General features: G+C 51.3%; 1 protein-coding gene across 1 annotated transcript in view; it reads left to right on the forward strand.

The window, feature by feature from the left end:
- Positions 1-18706, forward strand: part of ABCC8 (ATP binding cassette subfamily C member 8) — a 74489-nt gene that overhangs the window by 23337 nt on the left and 32446 nt on the right. The window contains exons 8-12 of the mRNA XM_081799234.1: positions 1357-1512; positions 6067-6201; positions 6572-6734; positions 15778-15818; positions 16999-17144. Of these exons, the coding sequence (XP_081655360.1) occupies positions 1357-1512; positions 6067-6201; positions 6572-6734; positions 15778-15818; positions 16999-17144 (641 nt within the window). The remainder of the gene's footprint in view (positions 1-1356; positions 1513-6066; positions 6202-6571; positions 6735-15777; positions 15819-16998; positions 17145-18706) is intronic.

Consider the following 18706-nt stretch of genomic DNA (forward strand, 5'->3'; position numbering starts at 1 on the left):
TTTAAATGTATTAGCATGTAATTGTTTTTATCGAACTGTCTGATCCAGGAGAGCTAAATTCATATGCTACAAAAAGAAAATGCTAGCATTGATTGTGGAAACAAATTAGAAAAACAAACCTTTTTTTCAGAGCTTTACATAAGATTATAGATAAGGGTCCATGTCTTCATGAGTTTGAGAATAACCACAGTTCTTGCATGAAACGTTATTAAGCAAAATTTTTGTATTAGATACATAATTTTTTGACATACGCCAGCTATTAGTCAGTTGCATATTTCTATATATCCTGGTCTTTACTGAATAATGCATTCTTTGGTAGATTACTCTATGTTCCTACTTCACTGAAACTAGATTTATTATTATTCTTTGAAGACTGATTTCACATAACCTAGGCTGTGCATAGATCTGTCAAAAATGTCATTGCCATTATTTTACCCATGGTGTATATAAACTCACAAAAAGACATAGAGTAGGTTCATGCTTTAAGCAAACCTGACCCGCAAATAACCTGGGTCTCACAAAAGATGAATTAAGGGAGCTGGGAATCCACCTTATAACAAATGCACAATAGAATTTCATTTAAGAGCAGCCATCCCTAGGGCATTGAAGATGGGAATGCATTTTTCCTTGTTTAAGAGCACACACCCTGAAAATTGCCATCTTTCTAGAAGGCATGACCACTCTGCACAAAGAGCTTTTAGGTTCAGAGTTCTCCCATTACCATGGCTGCTCCCCATCTGCCCTGGAGAGACAGAACAAGGTGCTCTGGGTAGCTGGACTCCCAATGATGATGGGGCTGATTGACACTTATATGTCCCGTCTCACATAAGACCTTCCCAGGCTGACCGCCTGTTTTGTTTCAAGGCTCAATTAAGACAGGACTTGGCCTCAGAGCATACCCCCGCCCCCAGCTGAAGATAGCCACATTAATACAGACAGCTGCCCCACTTTATCATTTTTATGGCTCTGAAGTGTGTTCTCCACTGGCTTCTGGCAAATCAAGAATACAACTGGACCTGAAGATCTGCTATTAAGATTTAAGAGCTAATTAAGTCCTGTCCCCAAGGGAGAGGTCTTGCTTTGCTGGGGAAAGTAGCTTGCCTTGCCAGCATGGATTCCTCATATGAATGCTGCCTTTCTGACTTGCTTGATCTAGAATCAAAGCCCTTTACCTCTCTGAGCCTTAATTACCTCATGTGTGAAATTGGAACACTCATTTTCCCCACTCATTGCCCCCTTACAGAGCTGCTCTGTAATGTCAGAGAAAGTACTGGCCCATTGTAGACACATGGCATCTGGGAGAGGGATTAGGACGGTGATGATGACAAATGTGGAACACTCTGCTCTCATTTCCAGACCAAGATTTACAACAAAATTATGCACCTGTCCACCTCCAACCTGTCCATGGGGGAAATGACAGCCGCGCAGATCTGCAACCTGGTTGCCATCGACACCAACCAGCTCATGTGGTTTTTCTTCTTGTGCCCAAACCTCTGGGCTATGCCAGGGCAGGTAAGGGCTGTGTGCCAGCATTGGGGGTGGAGGGCACAGAGTCAGAATCTTCTAGGACGTGCCCGGTGACTAGGAGCGCACCATCTTCCATTCCATGTTTGCCTGCACCTTCCACCCTTTTGGGGTCTCCATGGGGTATACGCCTGGCTCCCTATACTGTCTCACACTCAGCAAATGGTCTAGCCATCTCTCTCGTCATTAAGGCTTTAAAAAAGTATAGAATAATCATATGTGGAACACTTTTGCAGACCTTAAAAGTTATGTAACCACAAAGTACTTAATTACATTGAAAAATGTTCATGATGTATATTTAAGCCAAAAAAAGTTACAAAATAGTATATGCAGTGAGCTTTGCACTGAATTGGAATGTATGTATATATACATATTTGCACAGATACACACAGGAAAAAGAACTAGAAGGCCACATGGTGGGATTACGGTAATTTTTATTTTCTTTATGCATTTCTAAATTCTCCAATAAACGTGTATTATTTTTGAAAATCAAAGCCAGGATTTATTTCTAAAGCCAGACAACCTTTGGGGCTGGCTCTGAAGGAGGTGGCATTCTCTCCCAACGATAGTAGGTGAATCCTCAGCATGGCTTATCTGACCCCTGGGCTGGTCTGCTCTTTCATCTGGAGCTTCTCCCATGGAGCCCATGCTTCACTCTGGTGCTCAGACCAGAAGTGGGAATCCCAGAGCACCTGCAGGCTCCAGAGAGACTGCCTGGTAGAGAGGATAGTGTCTGGGCTTTGGTAAAACAGGTTGATTCAAATACTTAACCTGTCTGAGCCTCAGTTTCCTCATCTATGAAATGGGCATGATTCCTACCCTTTGGGGTTGCTATGACGATTCAATTAGATGATGTAAGTAAAGCGCCAAGCAGAGTGCCTGGCACAGAGTAGTCACTAAGTAAATACCAGATCCCTCGAAATTGCACACTTTGGTGTGAGTGAGGACTTTATCGGTCCAGAATCCATTGTTCCTTGGAATGCAAATTCCATAAGCCTTAATCTCAAGTGATTTTTATCGGTCCTTCTTATCTGTAAAGCTTATATTTGAAAGACATTAAAGGAAAATAGAAGGAGAGACTTGCACAGGGAGTCAGCTAGGCATCTTGATGGGGAGGTAGGGCAGGGAATCTGATGGCCCTTTTTATGGGGACAGCCCTATATGCCATCCCCTATTACCACTTACCCATGCCTAGACCCCTGTGCACCCTCCTTCTCTGCCAAGATGGATCGGTGACTACAGAAACTATAGAAGGGCCTAGAGAGCTCATCTAATATAGTTACCAGACTTTTATCCACAAGAACGCTTTTTGTTATGTCCCCTTAAACCACCTCCTTTGAAAGAGTTTGTCCACCAAACCTACGGTATTGTCATCATTACTATGACTTATAACGTTTACGGCACATACATCGTTGCTAACGATACTAACGAATAACGCTTGCCCCAGCCTCTCTCGCTTGTGTAGTTAACCCTCCCAACAATGGGGCATGGTAGTTTTATCCCCACGAATCACTTACCTTTGCTTATTTATCATGAAGTATCATTTGGTTTTCCATTTTTAATTCCTTAAAGGCTATACCTTTGCCACTGAGAAGAGGTTTCAGCAACCCTCAAGACCCAGTGTCACTACCCAGAGTCGACACAGTGCCTTCAACCTAGTCAGGATGCTCTGTGCAGCCTGGCTGGCCACAGGCCATGCAGCTTTTGAGCATACTCAAACCAGCTCAGGAGCTCCACTGCTTTACCCCCAAGGCGCTCCTTGATTTCTAATTTTTTTTTTTTTTGATCACATATACTTTTTAAAAGAACAGCTTCATTAAGATATAATTCACCCATTTAAAATGTGCAGTTGAGTGGGTTTAGCATATTTGGAGCTGTGCAGCCGTCATCACCATTTTAGAACACTTTCATCACCCTGGAAGGAAACCCGTGCCCATTGGCAGTCACTCGTCATCCCCTCTCACAGCCCTAGGCAACCTCTGACCTACGCATACTTTTGAAAATCTAACGAAACCTTCTCAGAAAAACCAGTGTGCATTCACACATTTTGCCTACAATTTCAGGGGCTTTGCTGGCCCCCTGAAGCTTATGAACACCATGTTAAGGAACTTGGCAAGAGTGGGGACTTCTTTGATTCCCCATCCCATGGGCGCTGGAGGCCTGGAAAGGGTGGGCCGCACAGTGAGCCGGTAGCAGCACTATTCCCAGGTTATCTCCTTTCTGTGGTTCCCTAGTGACAGAGTGCCCATAAGGCCTATTTATTTGTTTGTTTGTCTGTTTGTTTGTAAGAAGAGGGTTGCCGCCCAGCCTCGATCTCTAACTACATGCCAGGTATTATTCTAGGTACTTATTATATATATTCATTTAATTTTCACAGCAGTCCTGCTAAGTGGGCATTAAAATCCCCATTTTAAGGGCGCCTGGGTGGCTCAGTCGGTTAAGCGACTGCCTTCGGCTCAGGTCGTGATCCTGGAGTCCCGGGATCGAGTCCCGCATCGGGCTCCCTGCTCGGCGGGGAGCCTGCTTCTCCCTCTCCCCCTCCCCCTGCTTGTGTTCCCTCTCTCGCTGTGTCTCTCTCTGTCAAATAAATAAATAAAATCTTTAAAAAAAAAAAAATCCCCATTTTAAGGATGAAGAAGCTGAAACTCAGAGAGGTTAAGTAACTTACCTAAGATTGCACAGCTAAGTGCTGGGACTGCATTCAAACTCAGGCCTGCAGACTCCAGGGCCTATGATCTCCCCACTACTATACTAGATCATTTTCCTAACTTGCAAATAGGGGCTACAATAGCCCTTGTGTTCCCTACCTTTGCTTTGCATACTCAGAATCCCTGATTTCTGGTCTATTCTTCCGGGGGGTCCCTGAGACCCCTGCAGAATAGAGGCGTGGACAGAAGAATTTGGGGAGCATGACAAGGGGTGGGTGGAGGGTGAGAGGGAGGCTGGCAGAAGCAGCAGCTGTGTTTCCAGGTCCTGTTCCAGCAGCTGCCAGCGCTTGGAGGTGGTGGGGGTTTGGGCACCGACCCCTAGCAGGTGCCATGGTGGTGACTGTGGGAGTACTCTGGGAGTTCCCTTGATGTCTGGATCTATAAGCTGCTGAACGATGCCCTGATTGCCTCCATATGAGAACAGCTAATGAAAAGACTGGATGCCAGGGATAATTTGGGGGTAGGATGATGCAAGCAGAGCCAGGCAGGAGTAGGAGGTTCTTTATTTCCTAACGTGCTCCTCTGCACCCCTGTGTCAGCATTTAAATCAGTGAAACCCTGGGAGACAGGGGGTGAAGGGGTCACTTAACCAGCCCCTAAGATCCTGCTAACACAAGAGGCATTCTGTGATTCAGAGAAATTACAGAGCCGCTCACCTGCTCTTCCGTCCTTGAGGTAGTGCGAGTTGCTTACTGCCAATTTCGTGCAGGGCTCAAGGAGTGCGGGGCCAACCCAGGCAGACTTTTTTTTTCCCCCCCAATTAAGGAAGACAGCACATCTGTTCCTTTGGAATAAGCCCTGAATTTAGAGCTGTCTGCCTCTGAAGGCAACCTGATAAATTGTCATCTTGATGCTTCAGGGGCTGGCAAGAGTAATTTACACTTCTCATAAATATTCAGAAGCAGGCGGTCGTTTGCATAAAGCTAGAAACAGAAGAATTCTCTTTTCAGAGAATACTTGCCAGAGTCACTAAAAAAGTGAAGACAACAGCCTTCATGTACATATGTAGATCTGTATTATAGATTATAAAGTGTATCTGCCGCTAAGAATTATAAAAACTTCTATTTTAATCCAAAGACCACTCACTGTACAGCATGTCACAAATTTAAGAGATCATTTTCATTTTCTTATATATGTCATAATTAGCTTAATAGAAGACAGTGCATATTTTATTTCTAAAAAGATGCCAGGAGGGGCGCCTGGGTGGCTCAGTTGTTAAGCGTCTGCCTTCGGCTCAGGTCATGATCTCAGGGTCCTGGGATCGAGCCCCACATCGGGCTCCCTGCTCCGCGGGAAGCCTGCTTCTCCCTCTCCCACTCCCCCTGCTTGTGTTCCCTCTCTCGCTGTGTCTCTCTCTGTAAGTAAATAAAGAAAATCTTTAAAAAAAAAAAATTTTTTTTAAAGATGCCAGGAGCCTAAGAATGGGACTTGAACTCCCAGCCCCCGGATCAGTTTGTCCGGCGGGACGCAGCAGAGCCCCTGTGCTCGCTCCGACGTCACTTTTCTCCCCGCGGGAGGGAACTGTCAGCTTGGACAGCCAGCAAACAGAACAAAAGGTGCCGTTACACCCGTTGTGCAACCTCAGCTCTGAGACTCCCATCTGGAAGGTAGATTTGGAGAGCGTTAACGCCCCAGCGGGCTGGCAGATAAATGCAGTTAGCGATCAGCCCAGAAAGCCACTGCTTGTGCAGAGACGGCCTCATGTTAATACCTCTTTCTGAAATTGCTTTGTCACGCCTCCTCCTCTGGCCCCCCGGGACAGCTGGAAACAGCACCCCCTCCCCCAGGGCAGCCAGCAGGTCAGAGGAAACTCACCCCCGTGACCCTCCCTCAGATCATCGTGGGTGTGATTCTCCTCTACTACATCCTCGGTGTCAGTGCCTTAATCGGGGCAGCTGTCATCATCCTCCTGGCCCCTGTGCAGTACTTTGTGGCCACCAAGCTCTCCCAGGCCCAGCGGAGCACACTGGTGAGTGAGTGTCCTGGGCGTGCTCAGGCCCCCTTTCCCCAGCCTTTCCCATGCGGCTGCTTGGCTGCTTGCTTCCTCTCCCTGTACGTCAGAGAGGCTCCTCGCTCTTCCCCCAGATGCCGCCAAACAGCCACACACAGGTGAACACACACACACAGCCACACTCATTGGCCCTAAGCAGACCACTTCACTGGCCAGGCCTCAGTTTCTGTGCGTGTGAACGGGGATGAATGGAGAAGGCAGGGGGCATCCCCGTGGGCACAGGAGCTGGGCATTGTCTGTGAAACGGTGAGGGCATTGACTCGGCTCCTTCCTCTTGGGTGGGACGGGGGCAAAGGAGACTCCTTTCTGACTTGGGGACCCCTGGCAGGAGTATTCCAACGAGAGGCTGAAGCAGACCAACGAGATGCTCCGTGGCATCAAGCTGCTCAAGCTGTACGCCTGGGAGAACATCTTCTGCACCCGCGTGGAGAGGACCCGCAGGAAGGAGATGACCAGCCTCAGGGCCTTCGCTGTGTACACCTCCATTTCCAGTGAGTCCCCGCGACCAGCCAGCCCCATGCTCTGCTGCTTGCATGCTGGGAGAGGGTGTTCAGGGCTTGAGGCGGGGAGTGAAGGTGGCAGAAGCAAGAGACGTTGGCAGCACCCAATCCAGGGGAGCCTCAAACTGTCTCGTGGAGCAGAGCCCCCAGAAGTCACAGTGTCCTCAGTCACTTACCCAGCAAATGTATATCGACAGCCTGCTGTGCGCAGGGCACTGTCCTGGCCCTCAAGACACAGTGATGACAAAGACAAGGGAGATCTTTTACACTCCACTGAACTGATCTCTTATCGGGAGGCAGCCGTACATTTACATAAACAGCAACAGTTTTGAATTCTTGGGGGTGTGAAGACTCACTGCCCTGAAGCAGCTACAAGGAAGCTTCCACCTACCTGGGGTATGAGGAGAAAGGTTCTTCTTAGAGAACAGAAGTTCAAACCTGAGGTACTCACAGATGTAGGGACTGAATCCAAGTAGTTAGGAAACCCCAAGCCCAGAATATATGTACAGAAAAAAAGACCAAAACTGGTAAAACTCCCAGGTCCTAGCAGACACACATATTACAAGTACTTTCCAGAGAATATGGGGCTCCACCAAAGAAAAATGTACCACCCGAGTATGAGCCATCAAATGCAAAACAACAGGAGAATTATTCCCTCAATACCTGGAAATGATAGGACAGTCTGAAAAGAGATCATAAAATAAGCATGTTGAAAATAATTAAAGAGCTAAAGGAAGGTGTTAGACCAACAAGGTAAAACAGAAGAGTATCAGGGGGAAAAGAGTCAAAAGGACTTCTAGAAATTAAAAATTTGGTTGTCAAAATTATTTCGGTGGACGGGGTCCCCAGGTCAGGCCAGGGCTTATGGAGGTCAGGTGGCCGATGGAACCCTGGTCCAAGTTGATGTTACAGTTGGTCTAGGGGCTTCCGAGGACCCACCCTGTTGTGCTTAGTGCCCAAGTGCATGGTTGGGATGGAGATGGTTAGCAGTTGGAGACCTCACACTGGTTCCCTGGCCTGTCCAGTTTAAGAGCCAATGTGGTAGGAAGGGCCAAGAAGAGGCTCCGGAGAGAGGAAAAAAAGGAAACAAAAATGACTCAAGTGTAATGCTTAAATGAATTAACATACCTGAAGAGAACGTTTGTGAGTTAAAAGACAGATTTGTGGAAGTTCCATAGAATGTGGCAAGGAGACGTAAAAGAAAGTGTTTTCTGCCGGTTGAGAGAACCATTTTACAGATGTGAAGTGGGGGCCCGGAGCGGGGTGTTTTCCTGAGGTCACTCCTGAGGTTAATGGCATGGCTCAGACTAGATCCGCTGGAGGCTCGTGCTATTTTCCACCAACGGCTGGGCACCTACGTGGGGTGAGGAAAACTTAGGACACTATGGGGCTCCATTTTCAGACGATTTTCTCTGAGTAGGAAAGAAACAACCAAGAATGGGCTCTGATGGGCGTGGGAAACAGGGGAGGAAGTTAGAAGAGATGCACTCAGCTGACCACCGCCCCCAGCTGAAGTGGGTTCTTTTGGTGTGCCAGGAAGAAACACTGCTGTGGGGGTCGCCGGGGGTGGGCCGGGAGTGGAGGGTGCACTGGGCGTGCCTCCCAGATAGGGTCATGGAGAACGAGACGGCCACTCAGGTCTTCTGTGTGTTCCTGGTGTTCATATTGCCTAAAGAGAGGGTCCGGTGGGGCCAGGTGGCCAGCATCCAAGCTGGAGTTTCTCCCAGGGCAGGGCTTACACTGAGCACCCCAAGTGTCCCACTCCCTGTGTCCATCCAGACCATGGTGTTCTATGGCCAGACCGTCCATGGCACCAGTCATGGCGTCTTTCTGCAGAGAGTCCTGCTAGGGCCTGCTTTTCTCAGAATGGAGTTGTGAACATGGCAGGCAGCGTGACTTCCTGGATTCCTCACCGAGACACTCCAGGTGTCTCCTCTTGACCCTCAGCCCTGACCATGCGGTGTTCAGGGCCTCTGAGCACCCTCAGGCTGGGCACTCCACAGGATTGGTAGGAGAAATTGGAAAGGAACATGTGGGGAGCTGAGAGAAACCAGTGTCTGAGCCCCAGGCCCTCTTCCTGCTTCTCCCTGTCAGCTCTGCCTGCCCCTGGGCCTGGTTGTGGTAACAGTAACCCCACACTGTGTATAACCCAGGTGAGGACACCTGGCTTCCAGACATCTCACCAATGGGAACAGCTGCTGAGGTGGAGGAGGGTTTCCCCCCACAGCCGGGTGACTGCCTCTTCCAGCAACAGCATAACAGGGTGGGGTAGGGCAGGCTCCCCATTGCTGCGATGGGAGCTAGGGAGGGGAAGCAGCAAGGAAACTGGGGGCACTAGGGCCCCAAGATTCCTAGCAGCAAAGTAAGGGCAACTACAGGTCATATCGATGGGGGCAGCTAACAGCTACTTTGCTCCGAGGAGATGTATGCTCATTTCCTGCATTCCAAACTACAAACGTATTGTATATAAACAACATTGTGTGATGTATTGTATGTAAACAACATTGTGTGATGCCTAGGTTCCCAGGTTAGCCCACCGAAGCCTATCTAGTAGGTGTTCTTTGTCCCATGAAGCCCTCAGAGGACAAGCCATGGCTTTGTAAAGGTCCTGGGGCCAGGAAGACGTGGGGGAAAGAAGATGCCATGTTGTCAGGGGCTGAGATGACTGTTAGGAGTGAGGGGTTCTGGAGCCAAGCAGGGGTCTATCCAGGGCTCAGCGACCTAGAAGGATGAGCAGAACATCCCAGGCTGGTCCCTGGAAGAGGGCAGTGGGAGGAAAAGGGAAGTGCCCTCCGGGAGAGTGTTGAAAGCTAAGTGCTGTTTATTCTGTGTTTGCCCTTCCTGGGATGGGTCTGTTAGTCAGCTGTGGGAAGGGGGAGACGGGGCGGGAGGGGCGCCTCCTGGCTGCAGGTATATGCTGTGAGTGTGTTTTTGTTTACCTCCTCCTGGACTTCCTGCCTTCTGCTCCCTGTCACCAGGGATCAGGACATAGGTTCTTGGCTTGAGGTAATGGGGCATCTTTCGTTCTCTTCCCTGGCGCCACAGGAGAGCCCCAGAGCCACTCTTCCTGCTGGGGTCCATCCTAGTGCCACCTGCTGGGCTTTCGGCGTGGTCATCGTGTGCCCAGCAGTCAGACGGCTGGGCAGATTAGGGTACCTCTGACACTCTGTCAGATGCTCTCACCATCAGAGCCCTGAGCTGGTACGGGGCGGGGCAGGGCAGGGGGCTGGGAAGGAAATGGATACAGTTTCCCTACCATCAAAATCCAGAATTGAAGAAAAAGAGATACAGGTCACTCAGCGGAGGTTGAATGAGCCTAGCCTGGGTGGCCAGCCCTGTGCTAAGCCCTGGGAGGGGTGCAAGAGACAATACATGGTGCTCCCCATTTTCCAGGACTTTCTGCTCTGCTGAGAACTCAGAGCTGCCGTACACGAGACAGTGCGGCGGGGATCACTGCGCGGCATGGACCTGCCCTGTGCTGGCTGCCTAGCGAGCCTGATGGCACTCAGTCCTCACCGTGGCCTTGTGAGCTGTGTGGTCTGCTGTCCCCGTGTGCTGAGGCTCAGGGAGGTGAAATGACTGGCCCAGGTCCTCAGCCAGTACATGGCAGAGATTGGAAAAGAAGGAAGCCCCTATGGGCTGGGACTTCACCAGAGCTTCCTGCAAGAGGTGGCTTGAGCTGCACCTTGTAGGATGGGCAGGGTTTCAATGAGTAGAAAATAAAGTAGGGAAAAGCTGGAGGCAAGTGCTGGGGCCACTCCCCTGAGAAGTCGGTTCCTTTTTTCCCTACAGAAGCTGGTGACTCTAGGTGTCCAGCCCCGCCATGTATTGGAGGACAAGCTTTGCAGGAGTGACAAAGGGGTCCTAGGCCCTACCCGTGGACCAATAGCCATGCTGCCAGTTCATGGCGTCCTTCGTGCAGCACCCATCCCAGAGCCTTCTCTCTGTGCCAGACTCTACCGGGGCCTTGTGCATTAACGAGGGGGCAAGCAGGATCCTCTCCCTCACAGTCTTGAGAGAGACTGTGCTGTGAACAGTGGCTGTGAATGAGGCCAGCACCAGGGGCTCAGTTCCAGATGCCCTGCTTTCTCTTTTGTGGTACTTACCTGACCCTGGCCTCTTTTGTTTCTCTCATCACTTAGCTGATAAATATTTACTGAGCGCCCATCATGGGCCAGGAGCTGGGCCAGGCACAGGGGATGTGGTGCTGGGAAGAAATTGTGGTCCTGCCTGTGGGTTCCTCAGAGTCTCGTAGGGAGGCCAGATGTGTAAGTGTGTTGTGAGTGAGAGGAACAGAAGGGGGTATTCGAGGTGCCTGTGGAGTTCTACCCAACCTAGTCTGGACAGTAGTGGGTGTCAAGGAAACCTTCTCAGAGGTGCCCAAAGGATGACTAGAGGCTAGCCAGATGAGGGGAAGAATGTTCCAGGCACAAAGACCTGGAGGTGAGAGGATGGTGGTGTGTTCAAGCCTGGAGCATAATTCGGCGGGGAGATGGTAACAAGACCAGATGGTGTGCTGCGTTCAGACCCCTGGCCTTTCTCCCAAGGCAGGAGAGCCACTGAAAGAGTTTAGGTAAAGGACAGGCGTGTTTGCCGTCACTTCCCGTGTTCTGTGGTCAAGGGGCTTCGGTCTTCCCAGCTGGTCTGAACCACAGCCAGGTGGGCCCTCCGTGTCCTGAAAACCAAAAAACGAAACCCAAGCCCAACTGTGCCACAGGTGGGGGGACGGGGGTGGGCAGGATGGCGCTGGCGAACCCCAGTCTCAGGCCACCCAGCACCTGCCAGGGCCTGGCTATTCTTGGCAAGTCTTGCCCCTGTCCTCCTCCGTGGAGGCCCCGACTCAGAGCGGGAAGTGTTGCAGGACACGGTGACCTCCAGACCTGGTCCCCCTTCCTTCTCCAGCTTCTGTGAATTTCCTCTTCAAAGTCTGCCCTTCCTTCCACTGGCTGGCGTAGCCACAGTGTGCGGCTGGTGCAGATCCTGGCCTGCTTGGGCCGAGAGGTGGCGGAGGGAGAGCGGGGAGGCGCATCCGTGAAGGGGCAGACTCGGTGTACCTGTGGGCCCTCCTGCCACGCCTCCTCCACTGTCAGCAGCGGACCCCCCTTTCCCTGCCCTCTGTCGACCGCGGGCCGGCCATCCGACTGGATGCGTGGAAAATACATTTCCCCCTCTGGCAGGTGCACCTGCAGTTAGGCCCCGCCTGGAGCCTGCGGCCGCCCCCCTGCCCTCGGTGGAGACAAAGATGAAGCTAACCGGAGGCACGAGCGGCCGGCTGTGTCTCCCGGACACATGGCCTCTGAAATATTTATCAATGTGGTGGGAATGAAAAGCTCCTGGTACTGCGGGGCGGGCTGGGGCACCCACGAGGCCAGGCTGCGTTTCTTGAGCAAAGCCGGGTGGCGGGGCGGGGGGGGTGCGGGTGGAGAGGGTGGCTGATCGGAGCCCTGCTTGGGTTTGGATTGATTTGTTGCTTGCTTTGGGTCCAGGGCAGGGGGTTATGAAAAGCTGACACAACTGTTCACTACTATAACCCCAGGACCCAGCACAACACCTGGGACAGAGAAGATCCTCAACAAGTAATTTTTGAACGAATACTTCTTTTTTTTTTTCTTTAACTTTTTTTTTAATTCATTCGAGATACAGAGATACAGAGAGAGAGAGAATACGAGCAGGGGGAGAAGCAGAGGGAGAGGGAGAAGCAGGCCCCCCGCGGAGCAGGGAGCCCAATGCGGGGCTCGATCCCAGGACCCTGGGATCATGACCTGAGCCGAAGGCAGACGCTTAACCATCTGAGCCGCCCAGGTGCCCCTGAAAAAATGCTTCTTAAAGGATGTTTGGAGAGGAGGCTGTTAAAACAACACAGACCCATATGTCCACACCATTGCAGAAAGACTTTCACTTTCAAATGTGGCCTGGCAGGCCTGCCTACATGCTGTGACACTTTTCTGAAACGGTAACACACTCACACAGGATTTCCTAATTGTCTGCTTTCACTTAGAGCTGTTTCACCGTACTCCTTGCTCCCTAGCATTTACGATTTGAGCACTATCGTGTTCTTCTCCCGCCCCCACCCCCACACTCTCCCTGGCATGGCCCCCACCCCCCACCCAGATCAAATCCAAACGAGTCAGCCCACCCCATGCCAATTCTTGGTCATATTTCCCACCCGTCCACCACCTTTAATGTCTTATGGGGCGTTATGGGGTTCAGGAAAACGGAGGCAAGGCCTCAGGTCTTCAACTCGTGACAGCTGGGACACCCCACTCCCTTCCCCCCACCCTCACTGGGTACCAGAGTGTCTGCTGAGCTCAGAGACCCGCCAGAGCCTGCAGCGCCCCTGGTTCCAGCCATGTCCACCCCATCGCCCAGGGCAGGAGTCTTCAGAGAGGCCTCGACGACTCAAGCAGCTGGCGATTGTCTTTCCCCAACCCCCGCCCTGAACGGGACCCAGAGCTCCCTGCACAAACGCTGTCCTTCCAGGAGAGGGTGAGGGAAATGGAAAATTACATTTTCATTCGCTAACGTCTCCACACAACAACAGAACAGGGCAGAAATTAATTATATCATATACATTCTCCACACTGCTGCATCAGCGTTGGAAAACTCATTTTCAAATTTATTTATAGCTTGTCTCATTCCTCAAAGGAGTTCAGGCCGCTGGAAGAATAAGGAATAAAATAGGAAAAAAATAAATTAAAAAAAAATCACGACCAGAGAAAACATGCAGTAGAACAAAGTACCAATTATCACACATTTCCGACTGCAAAATCTCCCCTAGAGTTGATGTACCACATTTACTAAAACAGCCACTTGGCATTGGATGTTGCCAGTTTCTTTCGTTTTGGGTGGTTTATTGCTGTGGTTGTGGTTTTGTTCCGCCGTGACAGACAGCGCTGCAGCTAACAGCATCTTGCTGAGGGCTTTGTGCTTCTCTTGAGTGATTATTCGAGATAAACTCCCAGGAGAGAGATTACAGGATCAGAAGGTCTGAACTTCTGTGTGGCTCTGGCTAACAAAGCACCAGATTGCTTTCTAAGCAGAGTTGTGCCAATTTGCAACCTAACTTCTAGCCTATTCTTGAGCTGGGAGTTGAGCCCCTGGTGTGCAGAGGGGGTCTCAGCCTGGGGCAGGGGGCCTTGGGGTGGCGCTTATTGATGGGGACAGGCAGGAGAGAAAGACGGAGGCCCCTGCCTGAATGGAGCTTTCGGGAATGACTGGCCCTGGAGGGGATGAGCATGGCTACCCAATGTTTAGAGCCGTATGGTTGGTGATGGTCACAGGTCCAGGCCTGCTGGTGTCCTCCTGTCCCTCCCTCTCCCTAGCCCGATGGCTGTGCTGTGTCCTACGTCCCTGAGCTGGGTCCCTTACACTGTAGGAAACCCGATAATGTTTGTACTGCCCCCTGCCAGAGACTCTGAGGGAGCGCTGCAGCATTGTGGAGGGTACCTGGAGACCATAGCGCCTTCTTCAGGAAGGGCAGTTAAAGGTCAGGTATTATATTGGTGTCGATAAAAAGCCTTGTGGTCAGAGAGATTAGCAGTACCCACAAGAGCGCCAGCTAGATCTCCTCCATGAGATTGGGAACTCCCCAATGGCTGGGGCTGTTTCCCTCATCAGATTAGGAATTCCCCCCCAAAAAATGGGCCCAATATCTTTCCTGTCTGCTGGGGAACCCCCTAGAGCATGTTGCCTGTCTCCCCATCATAACAGGGGCTTCCTGAGAGCATAGTTCTGTCCCCTTCCTCAGACAAGGACCCCCTATGGCCAGAGGCCATGCTCTTGCATTCACTTGGGGTCCCACACCTCCAGAATGTGCTGTGTATATACTAGCTGGTACGGGATTCTTGGAATAAGTGGACAGTCAGCCTCTTGGAATGGTGTTGACCATCTGTAATGCTTCAGTGGCTCCAGAGACTTCACCATTCATTAGGTAGGGGCCATGTGCATAGGCTGATCCCTTGGCGTCTGGCTCCTGGCTCCTGGCTCCTTCTCCTTTAATTTGGCTAATTATACAACCAGACTCCTTTCTAGGCTGGTCTGGAAGAGGATCCTGGAAGGAAGGAGGAGGACATGGGAAGATGGCAGCTAGGATAATCATCTCTTACTCCAGGAGGGCTGCTCTCTGGAAATTTAGGCCTGGGGTCAGGGCTGTCTCCAGCATCTCACACCTTGGGCCAGAGGAGCGTGACCTGCGGAGCAGAGCTAAGCTAGTAGCCTGTGAGGTGTGATATTCAGGCAGCATCCCGGGCTCACAGAGCCTATTCCATACATTATTATCCCCTCTTACCTTGGAAGAAGCCAGAGTATGTGAACAAGTAAATTCAAGTTTACAAAAATCAGGTGAAGAAACCGAAGCGCCGGAGAGGTAAGTGACCTGCCTGAGGTCAGGGTCTCCACCCTTCTCTGACTTGAAGTCCGCCTCTCTTTCCTCTCTGGAATCCCTATGAAGGGTCCAAGGGCCACAGCAAACCAACTGCCCACCTGGGCATGGATGCTAAGCCTTAGAGCCAAGGGAGACCCTCTTTTAAGCTGTCCCTAGTTACTAATACCTCAGTGTGAGTGAGTTTGAAATCCTTCCCAAGAGCCTTGAGAGGTTAGCAATCCTCTAAACCTCAGAGAGAACCTGGCTTGAGGGGATACAGGGACCAAAGGCAGAGGAAGGGGTAGCAACCTAGTGCCCCCAGAAACACATGCTGCTGACCTCGCAGTTGCCCAGAGACAGTCAACTCTCCGATCCTTCTCTCACCACTTTGCACAGGGCTTCCTTCACACTGGCCCCCGGGAGCAGAATAGAAGCACTGAAGCTTCTGTCTAAAGGCGGGGTCTCAGACACAGGGGACAAGAGTCCTGAGGGAAGCAGGGTAAAGAGCTGGAGGGACCGCAGGGCTGGAGTTCTGCCCCTCCCCTGCCCAGCTCTGCCCTGCTAGCTGCAGAAAGGACCCCCTGGGCCGCACTCCCTCTGGGCCACCCTGGGCAGCTTCATTTTTAGCGATCTCATCTCTCCCCCTAACCTTCCCTTGCGCTTCCTCCACAGTTTTCATGAACACGGCCATCCCCATCGCAGCTGTCCTCATCGTAAGTGGATCCCTTCTCCATATCTGGCTGGGGTGGGTGGCAGAGCATGTCTGTAGCGAGAGGCCACCCAGGGTTTGGCCTTTCTGCACAAGGACTTTGGATGGTGTGCTTGGCAGCGGGACTGAAAATAGGGCAATAGATTGAAAGTCTGTATGCGGAGCAGGTCCCTCCCCGCAGACAGGCAGGGGACAGGGGCCCCTGCCTCTGGGCCCGGACCGACCAGCAGCTTAGGCTTTAAAGAGATCTCACTGTCTTTTCAAAAGAGCTATCAAACTCTTAAATTATAAAAGTAAGACGTGTTTATTGCAGAAACGTTGGGAAATTCAGAAAGGAAAGGACAAAAAGAATTTAAATCACCCATAATCCCACTGGCAACATCTTTAATGTGTTTCTTTCCAGTCCCTTTTTAAGGCATATAATATGACATTTTTACAAAAATAGGATTGTGCCGTACATGCAGTTTTTTGAAATTTAAGAACATGGCGCGAACAAGTCTCTGTGTCATTAAATATTACAATGGAGGTTTTCTAAAGCGATTTTGACCCAAGCTGTGTGGGAGCCCAGCAGTGGGGCCCCAAGGTGTGCCCCTCCAGAAAGGCCCAGGCCCCCACCAGCCCAGGGCTCCCATCTGGCTTCTGTGATGGCCACAGTTCTTTAAAAAGATGCATTTGCTCCCCCTACATCTCCCCTCACCGGGGCCAGTGTCCCTGAGCTGTGGCGAGTTCACAGCCTGTCAGGCACCCTTGGGAATTCACTTTTGACGTGATTTATTGGGCTGGGTCTGACCTGGCTCCTTGGGGAACTCTGGGTAACAGAGGCTGCTGAGCCGGCCAGGTAGCCGGGGGCGGGCACAGAGAGGGGGTGGTTTGGGAATGATCGAGTGGACATTTTCCCCAACTGAGGACTGCTGTCTGAGGGGACAGAGCTGACCGACCCCGAGGGCTCCTCTCTGGTCATTCCTGGCAAGGAGGGGGCAGAACAGGGGGCAGCAGCTCTGGCCCTCCAGCTTGAAGTCCTAAACTTGCTGGAGACGTTTCCAGGAGGTGACTGAAGATGATGAAGGGGTCTCGAACTGAAAGTTCTCCTTGGGTCCCCCATTCCAGCCCAAGGGCTGAGCACTGCCTGTGTGGGAGAGGCCCAGGCTCTGAGTCACACACGTCCCGTGTGCCTCCGTCCACAGACCTTCGTGGGCCACGTCAGCTTCTTCAAAGGGGCCGACTTCTCACCCTCGGTGGCCTTTGCCTCCCTCTCGCTGTTCCACATCCTGGTCACACCACTGTTCCTGCTGTCCAGCGTGGTCCGGTCCACAGTCAAAGCTCTCGTCAGGTGAGAGGAGAGTCCGCAAGGACACTGGACAGGCGCTCAGGTGGTGGCCCCAGGGCTTGTGCCAGTGACCACGGCAACTACAGCTGTTTGGTCCAAGACATGCTTCCCCACTGACCTGGGCCTCCCTGAAGGTGGTCAGAGTTGGCCAGAGGGACTTAGCCATGTGCAGCTCCCCTCCACGCCATCCCTGAGAAGGAATTAGGCAACTGGCTTATGTACCTCCAAGGAGAGGGAACTCAATGGCACCCGCAAGACAACTCTATTAAAAAAAAGGAAAAAAGGCAATGTTGAGCCAGAATTGGTATCTCCTCATAAATTCTACCCATCAGCAGTGGTTCTACCCTCCAGAGCCCCCAGAATGAGCGCTGTGCCTTCCCGCATGGCAGCCCCTCGGATTTCAGAAGGTATCCACTGAATCTTTGTCTTCCTCAGGCTGACCATCCCCTCTTCTTTCCACGGGTCCCAGAGCCTTCCCAACCCTGGTCAGTAAAGCAGCTTTCCCCTAAGTGCCTGCATGTCCTGTCCCCCGTTAACTTGCAGCTCTGGGAGGCCCCTACTGCTGGGCTCTAGAGCCCTGCGGCCGCTCGCCCAGAGGCATCACCCTCTCGGAAATGAAAACCTTAGGGTAGAGGGCTGAGGTTTTGGCTGGGGAATTCCATACCTGGAGTGTGAAGATCTCCTGGAACCTCTAAAACAGTTCCTTGAAGGCTAGGGCTTGGCATGCCTCTGGGGAGAGGCTGGCTATGGCACCTCCCATTGCCAGTGGGACCAGCCGGTAACAAATGTGCTCTGTACCTGAGCCCCTTCAACCTTGAGGAAAGTGACATCCCCTGACGCGTGGGACCCTAGCAGGTCCTAGGCAAGCTGGCAAGGTGAAATAGCTGTTGGAACCAAGTCGCTGATGGAAGGAGCAACTTACTCGAGGAAGCTCTGACCAGGGTTCAAGGCTAGAAGGGAGCATAACTCAGCAGAATTGTGGTCAAAGGAGCATATAACTAGGGGGCAGTTAAACCAGGGCTGGGAAAAGATTAGCTCCCATGTCCAGGCTTGGCTGTGCTGATTCAGTTTAATTGGCCATGGCATTGTGACTTCTAATGATCACCCCTCCTCACCCACCCCCACCCCAGCCCAGCTCTGTGATTCTGTATAGAAACCCCGGGTTCGAGGATGCCACCCCTGTTGGAAATCCCTTGTGCTGACCCAGAAGCATTTCCATATGCAGAAACTCCTAATCTCACTCTCACCAGACTATCTGAGGCCTTCTCCTCCTTGAGTTGGGAATAATGACACCTTCCCCAGCGGGATTTAATTATATGCTTCTAAAGCATTTAACGCAGTGTCTGGCCTATAGTACGTGCTCAATAAATACTAGCTATTGTTAATAACCAATTCCAATCCTAACTAACCTTAACACTGACCAACCTTAACTCCAAAAGTAACTGATAAAGTCCAACACCAATGACCCAGCTTTAACATTTAACCTACCCTAAAACTAACCAATCTCAGCCTAACCCAGACCCTAACCCAGGCCTGCTGACTGGTCAACCCTAACAAATACAGGT

This window comes from Leptonychotes weddellii, chromosome 11 (assembly GCF_054177405.1).
Source record: "Leptonychotes weddellii isolate Sample4059 chromosome 11, ASM5417740v2, whole genome shotgun sequence".
NCBI lineage: Eukaryota > Metazoa > Chordata > Mammalia > Carnivora > Phocidae > Leptonychotes > Leptonychotes weddellii.